The following is a 10,695-nucleotide window of genomic DNA, read 5'->3' as shown; positions in this document are numbered from 1 at the left end:
GTTACCATATACAGAATCAGGAAAAGTTGTCAACTAAACAAAAAGAACCTAAAAAACCCCGCAGTAACTCTATAATCCCAATGTGATTAATTAATAGAACTACTGGCTCTGTCCATAAAAGCACTCTTCCAACTACACTTTGAACTAATTCATGAATTCTTGTGTAGGTGGTTTCGAAAGATCCATGCACGCAATTCTTACTGCTTGTTCAAAACTTTTTCAACCCCTACATAATATAAATTGACAACATTGAATCTGATGATTGTAACAAGTCAGATAAATGCATATCCTTACTGGATAAATATCTTACAAACCTCTGGGTTGGGAATCATCTTTGAGTGTTGAAAATGAAAAAAAAAACTGTTCAAAGAATGTGCTTGTGGAGTTTTCATCAGTCATTGAAGATATGTTAAGGAATACAGGTTTTTTTAATATAAACATGTTTATTTATCTCGCTTGGATCTGTAACTGCTGGCTGTAATTTCCCTTAAAAGGGGAAACAGATCAAAACATTTACTGGTGCTTTTCAAAAAAGAGCAATTTAAAGGGCACCAGCAGGGATTTGAGATTTCTCAAAATCTTTAAAAGCTGCAGGGGGAAAAAGACATGTGACATGTAGTATGCATACCCATTAATTTCCATCAGTACCAGCATCAGTTATTAAGATGGTAATACAGCAAGTTTAAGTATTAATGACAGACAATGTGCAAATCATAAGGAATGATAAGGAATACCAATCCTTACAAACGGCATTGCTATCTAGGAAATGTGTTCAGGGGATCTCTTTCAACACTTCACATTTGAAAATACAAGTGGCTGTCCAGATTATATCTTCTATTTCTTACACAAAATTTTAAAGTGCCAATCAAAGCTTAATTCTGGGTTTACACAATTATATCAACAGATACACAAAACAATTAATGCATCCCTTTACCACAGCAAATCAGACTAATAAAAAAGTGCTGTAGCTAAGGGTGTGCCTAAGCTGTTTACCGATTTAATATCTAGTCAGGACTCTTTATTATGCATGTAAATATTCAGGCGCTTCAATGAAACAGAAAAAGCTGAAATGTAGTTGTTGTTCTGTTAAGCCACACTTCACTTCTTCCATCTTTTTAATGTAAAAGTTTAAATATATCAACTGTCTTGAGTAAAACGTTTATGGGTTTACAGATTCTTATCCAAATTTGCTGCAGAACTATATGACATCAATGAAGTCAGTTGGATTATTTCTGCCTGTTCAATTAACTATAGACATTTTCTGAAACTGCCATTTTTGTTTAAAATCAAAGCAAGGGTCTGGATCTCATGTGCAAGGCTCAAAGTGACGCTTAGGACAGAACATGCAGCGCAAACGGCATTTCTTTCCATATCCGGGTAATATAAAGCTGACAACTGTAGTCTTGTCTTTATGGGCAATGAAAATAATCCCTTTACTATGAACTTCCTATAAAGGAAAACAGAGATAACTCTTCTGGTAACATGTATATAGTACACTGGCCAGTGTTTTTGGCGTTTTAAAAGTAATCTTGAGTATTAGATTAATTCACTTGCTGAGCATTCATTTGAGCCATTCCCCTGTTGGGTCTTGGGGGTCCTCCACGACCTAGAAAATAAAAATAAAAATTTATTTTGGGACTGAGACTTTTGATTTTTAGGATAAACATTTATTTCTACATCTAAATTCTTAAGTTTATTTAATTCTTGAAAATATTACCCACTATCTGCCTTCTCAACAAAGCAACAGGCTTCAGCTGTACAGAAGCAATGCCATACACGTACAAAAATAATGCACAATTTCATACCAAAACCTTAAACATGTCCTACAAGTTCCTTACCCCATAGACACAATTCTACCCTAAACTTGTTTTCAGATAATATTTGAATAGAATGATAAAATACTACAGTCAATGATATGGTGTACAATTCTAATTGGCTTGTTTATTGTTTTGTGTAGTCCAGAAACAAAATGCAAATTATTGCCCAGAGACAGGATTGAAATGTTTTTTTCAGAATAGTCAACCTCCCCACCAACAAAATATTACTGATTTCCACACTAATGGCAACAATGAAACAATAATTCTGAACAAATAATAGCATGAAAGCGGAATATATAGTTAAAAAAAATAAATTAACAAACATAATTATAAATTGCAACTATTAAAGAATCTTGAATGGAAGTATCTGAAGATACACAACTCCAGAATCCATGTAAATATTCAAATCATAATTCTATTATCTAATATTACCTCGAGGAGCTCCCCGAGGGCCACTTTGTCCAGAGCCACGTTTGAAATTCTGTTGATATCCATCCTGAAATAAAAAGATCAGTCAGTAGTGAAAAAGTAAAATATAAAAGTCCAGAGTTTCAAAAAAAAAATGTTTAAGCAATGTCAAAAATGAAAGAACAAAACATTTCACACATTTAGAAAGGCTTTAACTATTGAATTTCATCTCAAGTTTATTTTCTCTCTTTGCTAATTGCCATTAACATTCAGTATATTCATAAGATATTTGTCAAGCAATTGGGTATGAGGGGGGATTAAAATACAAATTTACAAAATGATATTTCAATGGATTTAGAAAATCAAACAAGAATTCACTTATTTTGGATGATTTTGTTTTGTGGTTACGCAGTTGGCTATGAAAGTCCTTTTACAGGAAATAATGTACATCTATAATCTAATAAAGCAGGGTAACAACAAAGGAGAATATTTATAATCCAGGGATGAAATAAATCCCAGAGTATTTTCATCTTTAAAAGTTAAAATGTGATCTGAAAATAATTATTTAATTAATTTTATATCCAATATATCATCACAAGCAGATATAAAAACATTTTATCTCCTATATAGTCTACATTCAAAAGATCATAGTTGAGTACACTTACTCGCTGGTAGTTGGGATAGTCTCGTGGAGCATTAAACTGTGCCTGGGTGTAACCACTATTTGGAGTGTTGGAAAATGAAGGACGGTAGCCATCATATCCTCCTAAAAATCAGGATAAAACTATTACTAGATAGGATTATCTTATGAAATATACATGAATATACTTATGATATATCCAGAAATAGCATTCTGCACACAAAAAATCTTACAGAACATTCTGAGAAAGCACCATAAGGAACAATAATAATACTTAGACTTATATACTGATTCACAGTGCTTTACAGCCCTTTCCAAGTGGTTTACACAGTCAGCATATTGCCCCCAACAATCTGGGTCCTCATTTTACCGACCTCGGAAGGATGGAAGGCTGAGTCAACCTTGAGCCAGTGAGACCCAAACTGCCAAACTGCTGACAGCCAGTGATCAGCAGAAGTAGCTTGCAGTACTGCAATCTAACCACTGTGCCACTACGGCTCCTAGGAAGGAGGAAGGAGTATGCTGCTTCTTGCTTGTAAATTTTATAAATATGATCATGGAGAATTTCCTTACAAATGGAAAACACTAGAACTTCACAATTCAATACTAGACTGAAAATAAATTCTTCTTCCATCTATACCATACTTAATCTTTTAACATTAAATTACCGGATAAGCGTTTAAACTGCATCTGGGTTCCTGTGCACCATTCAGTGTCTTCAAGATTTCCCATTATATGCAAGATTTATTATAAATTATTTAAATGCATTAATAAATTCAGGCACCAAAATAAAGAATACCATCAAGAGTCATAGTTTGTATAAGTGAAAGACTTGCTTTTGTAAGCCAAGGAATAAGCCCTGAAAAAGATGCAGCCATTTAGCAAGTTACAGATGGAAAGTCACTTTCAGTTTCATATACACATCCTATTAAACTTTTATCAAAATACTTGTAATTAGTTCCTTCTCATACTTTGCCCTTGTATGATCTGCTTTGTTTTTTATACTACGCCAGAGCAACTACTACAAAGTTTATGTAATGCTGCACTTTTTTTGTCATTAAAAAATTAAAGCATGCTACTCTAATGCTTAAACTTGTTGATATTCTGCATTTCTGAAAAACATTCAGAATTAATCTTAAAAGGTTTTTAAGTTTTTACCTCTAAACCCATTGGCTGGTCCCCTGTATCCATTCATTAAGCCTCGAGTGCCGCGTGATCCACCACGAGACACTCCCCGGCTGTTATAATAAGGCTGACCGTTACGTGGGAACCCAGTATTCTGTTGTGGAGGCTGCTGGTGGTTACCTGCCACTTGATGGGACTGGTCCGGGGAACCATGGTAAGTGCCAACCACTAAAATGAAAAAAAACCAAGACAGTACAAGAAATTTGAATGTATACTCCAGTTTCCTAAAGACTCAAATAATATCAAGCTAACTCACCAATGTACTCTGCTTAAGAGCCACCAAGTAGGACAGTAAATGTTTACCTATCTAAAGAAAGATTGTTTGCAGAATTAAATCCAACATGGCAGTCTGAATTCCCTAAACAAGTAGAATAGTCCCTACATTTCACATGATTTAAAGAGTGCACTGTGTAACTTCATCAATTTAGTTTCCTAAAGTTTTTTTGGGGGGGAGGGGGTCCCTTTTACCAGCTAGGATATGGGTTTTGTTCAGTTTGGTATATAAAATCATCAACATTAATATTTATCCCTCAGCATTTCCCCCTTTGTAAAACCATACAAATATTGCAGAATTGTTTTTTTCACAATATGCAGACTATATTACATAAACACCATCAATAAAGAATCATTTAGACTACATCTCTTTAAAACATTTTTGAGAGTAAAGCATTCAGTTTTTCACAGTTTTACCTGTCTGAAGCTGCTGTTCTTGCTGAAGTTCTGATTGTTCTACTGGATGGGGCTGATTGGAGAATGTCTGGCTGTAACCGGTCTGGTATTGATTTTGTTGCTTTAGAGTTTCTGGCTCATTGACAGGAGGAACAGGTGCATTCATGTTAAATACCTAGATGGAAAGTAAGTAAAAATCAGTTAATTTTAAAAATTTGGATTCAAGGGATATGCCATAAACATTTCAAAAACATAGACCAGTTTAGTCTAATGGTTAAGACACCAGACTCAAAAGGCACCAAATATGAATTCTAATCCTGCCTTAGCCATGAAAGCCAACAGGGTGACCTTGGGCTGTCACTCTCTCTCAGCCCAATTCACCTCACAGGATTGTTGTTGCGGGGAAAAAGGGGGGAAGGTGTGTTGGACATGTTCATCATCTTGAATCATTTATAAAACAATAAAAGCGGGACACCAATAAAATACAATAAACTACTAATAGTATTTACAGAAAAATTGACCATTATCATGATGCTGACATCCAAAATTTTGTTATTTACATTTTTAATATATTTAATGCTTACCGTCTGCATGGACTGGAATGGAGCTGCATTAACATTGATTCCGCTGCTATGCAAGGGTTTGCTAGAGGCAGCCTGAAATACCTGAGGCTGGGATGCAACTGGAAGTGGCGACGATGTTGGTGTCTGATCAGTACTTAAGGTTATTGAAGCCTGACAAATAAAATTAACTTAACATTAACATCAATACCATTTTTAATTATGAAATAAGTTGCTGCTGACGAAGTGTGCCTAAGAAAAGGGAAAAGTGTAAAATCCCTGTTACATAGTATCCTCTCTTTATTAAGAGTAGAAAGATCCTAGCATTCTACTCTGAATTAACCTTGAACATGAAAAGATTACAGAAAGTAGTTTTCTGTACAGTGACAGTGAACCTACAGAGGCATTTCCTTGTCAATCAAATACCAATTACATCGAATCACCTTTTGATTAGATAAAGTCTACCCAAATTTAAATTTTAAAAATTGCTTCTAAAATGTTCAGAATCAGAACAGATAAGCTTAACAAAACATTTGAGTTAAAAAATTATCAACCTCCCCCAACTCTGATATCTAAAATAGTTTCCAAGACTTTTTAAGAGGGGCACTCATCTATATATGCAAAACGCTTTCCCCTCCCAAGCATAATGAAGTCTCATAACTTGCCTGAATCTGGTCAATTGATTCTTTCTGAGGTCGCTGTTCTGTTGAATGGGAAGGCTGATACGTGGGCTGGGATGCTGTATATCCCTCACTTGTGGAAGAAACCAAGGGGACCTGTCAAAGTTTTAAAATTTAATAGAAACTCCAGCCAGGGCCTCTCGGTAAGTCCTTCCTTTGAATTTCATGAGTTTTACAGCTCTCTCTATGTTAGCAACATTCTTCTGAATATTTATTCATATTTAGAAAATCTAGAAGACTTTTATTTCTTCTAGTTCACAAAGTGCTACAGGTAGTCCTCAACTTAGAACAGTTCATTTAGTGACCATTCAAAGTTACAAGGGCACTGAAAAAAGTGACGTATGACGCTTTTTAATAGTTACAACCATTGCAGCATCCCCATGACCATGTGATCAAAATTCAGATGCTTGGCAACCAATTCATATTTATGACTTTTACTGTGCCTGGGTCATGTGATCATCTTTTACAACCTTCTAACAAAGTCAACGGGGAAGCCAGATTCACCTAACAACCAGGTTACTAACTTTCCAATTGCAGTGATTCACTTAACAACTATGGCATGGAAGATTGTAAAATGGGGCAAAACTCACTTAACAGAAATGTTGGGCTCAATTGTAGTCATAAGTCGAGGACTACCTGCATTTTGAGATTTTTTCCTGAGTTTCTAGCTAGGCCAAAAGTTTTTAAAATTGTTTAAAATTTCTGCAAATTCTAATATTAGCAGGCTTTCATACCATTTCTTTTTATATAACAGCACTGCTTCGTAAGATGGATATACTAAGAATTATGGCCATATAGTTTTTATTTCATAATCTTTTAAGAAAGCTTAGTAATTATACTAGTTGTACCAATTTTTTCAGTTATCTTTTCTACTTCTCCAAAAGCTTTAGAGGACTGTGTAATTTGGATAGGAGATTCAGTTCATACATCTTCACACAAGTTTAATATAAAGCCCAGTCTCTGAACCAAGGCAAATTAAGTAACAATGACTGATTTAATAAGTAAATGTTCCTATTACAAAAAATATAGAAATGTTATCCTTTTTTTGCTAAAAATTATTTACACAAATTTTCTTACTGCCTAATCCAGGATTTCTGGGCCATGATTCGCAAGGGGTCATAAGCAACATAAATGCGAGGGGTTGAAAAATCTCTTAAGTCTGTAAGGCAGGAATGCTATCAAATTTGCTGCTGTTCTGCTGGACAAACCTTAAACCTGCAAAGAAGGAGCACATTCATCTCATCCGGTCTTTGCCTGGGGTTAGCCTGCCCTGATTTGCACAGCATAAGGAAAGCCCTAAGCAAATTTTGAGAGATAATTAAATCTGCAAGGATAGACACTTGTCAAAGCCATTTGCTAATGGCAGTTCCTACTTATGACCATTCATTTAGCAATGGTAGTGCTGCAAAAAATGACTCATGGCCCTTGCAGTTTCCCCGCAGTCATGTGACTGTGACTTGGGCATTTGGCAACTATTGTGTATTTACAACAGTGTCCCACTTTCGTGATCATGATTCATGACATTTTCAGTCAACTTCCAACAAGCAAATCAATAGGGAACCCAGTCACAAGTCGTGGTCACATGTCTTACTTAACAACTATGGCAATGAATTTATTGACCGTTATGGGAGAAAAGGCCATCAAACTGGGTGCAGTCACAAGACATCGCAATAACAAAACTACTTAATTATTAATTTTAAAGTCCCTATTGTGATATTAAGTCAAGGACTACTTATACTTATTTCTTTTTATCTATTTCTTTGTAGGTTTAGTTCTCTTCATGTGCTGGGAAGGGAAAGGGTTCTGATATCATCAAATTAAGAACTTGTCTAATTTATAGATTTATAGATTCTATAGAACAGGATCAGGCATTAGATGAGCAGCCTAAAGAACAACCTATGCTGGAAACTAAATGATGGAAATGTAAATAGTTGTCCTGGAGTTGGGGGAAGCTTTGATATTAAAAACCAGAATACTGTATTCAGCAGCCATCCTGAATAAACTAATAAAATTGGCTCGCCCTACAATGTGGCATTCTATACACACAATTACATTGCAAATGGTCAGTCAGATAGAAACATAAGAGTTGGCACAAATTAAAATTATCATTAGCTTTGTTAAAATGTGCTAGAAATAAGGAAGCATTAATATCCATTATAAAAGTGTTATTTAAACAGAATGAAATGTCAGTTTATTTCCAAATAGTACATGTTCTTAAAACTGTCATTTATCAGAATTAGCTAATATAATTCACGCATTTGAAGAGGATTACAATTAATTTTTTTGCATTCTGCATATTTCTGTGAGCATTAATGATTTAAAGTCTTTTATTTTTCTAAAAGTCTCTCTATTTGTGATCATGTCATTCTGAAACTAATAGTAAAAATTAGCAAGATTTTTAGTTACAAGAAATTCTACTCTATTCTGATTTTCATTTATGGTTTTAATCATGGTTCCATTTTTAATCCTAATCCTTATTCACCATTATTTTTTATGGAAATTTATGTAATGAGTACAAGCACCACTTTAAGGTCCTAGAAAAAAATACTTTTAAAACTACAATAGTTAATTTGTATTTAAACTAATTTAATATATTTAGACAATGAAAAATGATGGAGCTTTTCTGAAGCCTCCGAAGTGCAAAAAAAGGGCTCTGCAGGCAAACCGGAAGTTCGGGAATGGACTTCCAGTTTGCTCGTAGGATCGTTTTTAGTCCTCCGGAGCCTTCAGGGAAGCCTCCTGAAGCTCCCTGAAGGCTCCGGAGGGCCTCGGGAGGGGGAGGGGAGGCTGTTTTCACCCTCCTCAGGCTTCTATAAAGTTTCTGGAGCCTGGGAAGGGCGAAAAAAGCATGCAAAAAATTGGGGGGAAATGCCTGTCATGTGCGCATACGCACTGGGGGGGGTCTCGCATTGCATTATGGGTGCGGCATGCCCACACACAACCCCCCTGCGCTCCTCCCGCTTATGGCACATGAGCCAAAAAAGGTTCGCCATCACTGCTCTAAATGAAATTAACTAATAGCTGTGATTCAATTCACCCTAAATACTTTATAGGCATGGTTCTAATTTGGAAGAATATTGCAAGCAAGTCACAATGACAGGCTAATTCAAATACTAAAATAAAGCCAACTTCCAGAATTAATTTCCAAGGATAATTATTACTTCAGAATTCTGAATACATGATATATTGTTATTGTTGTTATTTGTTTCATGCATGAAAATAATTGTGTCCTGCCATGCTTTAAAGTGTGTTACAGAAACTCAGCACATCTATCTTTTCCAGCACCTAATCCTAACCTTTCTTCTGCTCTGTTTAGTTATATTAAGACCACTCAGCCTTTCATTTTCCTGATGTCTCCCACTCTACCTCTACATGTTTGAAATATATACACATATTTCAATCCAAGCACAGACCACCCAATGTTTTGTATAACCCTAGTTTTAAAAGACTATTGCTGACTTCCCATTTTGATGTCTCCATGTGTTTGTACAGAGGCATTTACAGATTTCTTTCTATGTAACTTCCCCAATTGAATTAATGCTCACCTAAGCAGTATGCTAAGTTATTATCTGTACCACATTTTGACTTTGATGGGGTTCAGATTTTTCTGAAAAAGAAGTTTTATAAATGTTTTTATATTGCTTATGGATTTTTCTATAACTAGAGCAGGGCTGTTACATGGGTCTGAGGAAACATGTTTTTTTTTTTATATTTCCCTTCCAAAGCAAATTTTTAATAGTTCCGGATAATATATCAAAATAGTGTGAAAGATACATGCTTGGGTTTTCAAAGGAAAACTGATTGCTCCAATTTTGGTAAGTACATTATAAAAAAATCATCCACTTCTAATTACATGCGAATGAAGAAAGTATTGTAGAACCCAGCTCAACAATTACTAAATAAGGAGGGGAAAGTTTAGAAAGAAATATTCAGCCATTAATTATCAAGGATTCTTACCTGTGTAGCTTCAGGTTGTACAGGAACCTGGGTTGTTTGTGCAAGTCTAGATTCAGCATGAACTAGAAATAGAATAATACAATCAATATTGAAATTAATGCAGTGGAAATTTCTTTAAGCATGGCTGATGTTGCACTTGACTATTATAATTTTTCCATGGGACTATCCTTAAAAATATCCCTAAATATCAGCTGGTGCAAAATGGATCCGGTAAGTTTCTAATTATACAAACTAAAATATGTAATTCATATGGGAAGAACTATTTTCTATTGCTTATAAACAGTCACCGTAACCTCTAAAATTGTAAATGAAGGATGCCTCTCCCATTTTAAACCTGTCATATATGAAGACCTGCAGGAGAAATACTTTTAAGGATTCCCCCTATTTCAAAGATAGACTGACTTGGAGAAACATTTCAACAGAATTTATTTCCTTAGGATGTGTGTTAAGTCCCATTCTTTCCGCTTAAAATGTGTCTTTTCAGCAGACTTTAATGATCATAACATGTGTATATTTTTATTAAGCTTCACTGTTTCCTTGGTAAAATTGAACATTGTACAAATGTAGAAAGGTGGAATATAAAATCGAGTGAAATGTAAAAATACCGAATTACTTGAATTTCATTGCCACTTTGCTACATAGTTCACATACAAAAATATTATATTACAGACCTGGAGGGCAAACCATCTGTGGTATCTGCAAAGTTTGTGGATTCATAGGCTGAGCTGAAACAATAGCAGGGTCAAGTGCTTGGTTCTCAAATTCCAGCATAGAGTCCT

General features: G+C 35.0%; 1 protein-coding gene across 5 annotated transcripts in view; it reads right to left on the bottom strand.

The window, feature by feature from the left end:
* Positions 1-210: 210 nt before the first annotated feature.
* CAPRIN1 (cell cycle associated protein 1) overlaps positions 211-10,695 on the bottom strand; it is a 48,361-nt gene continuing 37,876 nt past the window's right edge. For 2 of the 5 annotated variants that reach the window (XM_032225703.1, XM_032225687.1), the window contains exons 11-19: positions 10,588-10,693; positions 9,917-9,978; positions 5,945-6,055; positions 5,304-5,453; positions 4,741-4,894; positions 4,024-4,218; positions 2,891-2,991; positions 2,250-2,313; positions 842-1,606 (exon numbers count right to left, since the gene is read on the bottom strand). In XM_032225703.1, the coding sequence (XP_032081594.1) occupies positions 1,542-1,606; positions 2,250-2,313; positions 2,891-2,991; positions 4,024-4,218; positions 4,741-4,894; positions 5,304-5,453; positions 5,945-6,055; positions 9,917-9,978; positions 10,588-10,693 (1,008 nt within the window). In that variant the 3' untranslated portion in view covers positions 842-1,541. Of the gene's footprint in view, positions 1,607-2,249; positions 2,314-2,890; positions 2,992-4,023; positions 4,219-4,740; positions 4,895-5,303; positions 5,454-5,944; positions 6,056-9,916; positions 9,979-10,587; positions 10,694-10,695 lie in introns of all 5 variants that reach the window. The other 3 variants (XM_032225695.1, XM_032225721.1, XM_032225712.1) reach the window with 3 other exon arrangements.

Source organism: Thamnophis elegans, chromosome 1 (genome assembly GCF_009769535.1).
Source record: "Thamnophis elegans isolate rThaEle1 chromosome 1, rThaEle1.pri, whole genome shotgun sequence".
Classification (NCBI taxonomy): Eukaryota; Metazoa; Chordata; class Lepidosauria; order Squamata; family Colubridae; genus Thamnophis; species Thamnophis elegans.
The sequence above is the reverse complement of the archived record's forward strand: the minus strand, read 5'-3'. Positions and strand labels throughout refer to the sequence as shown.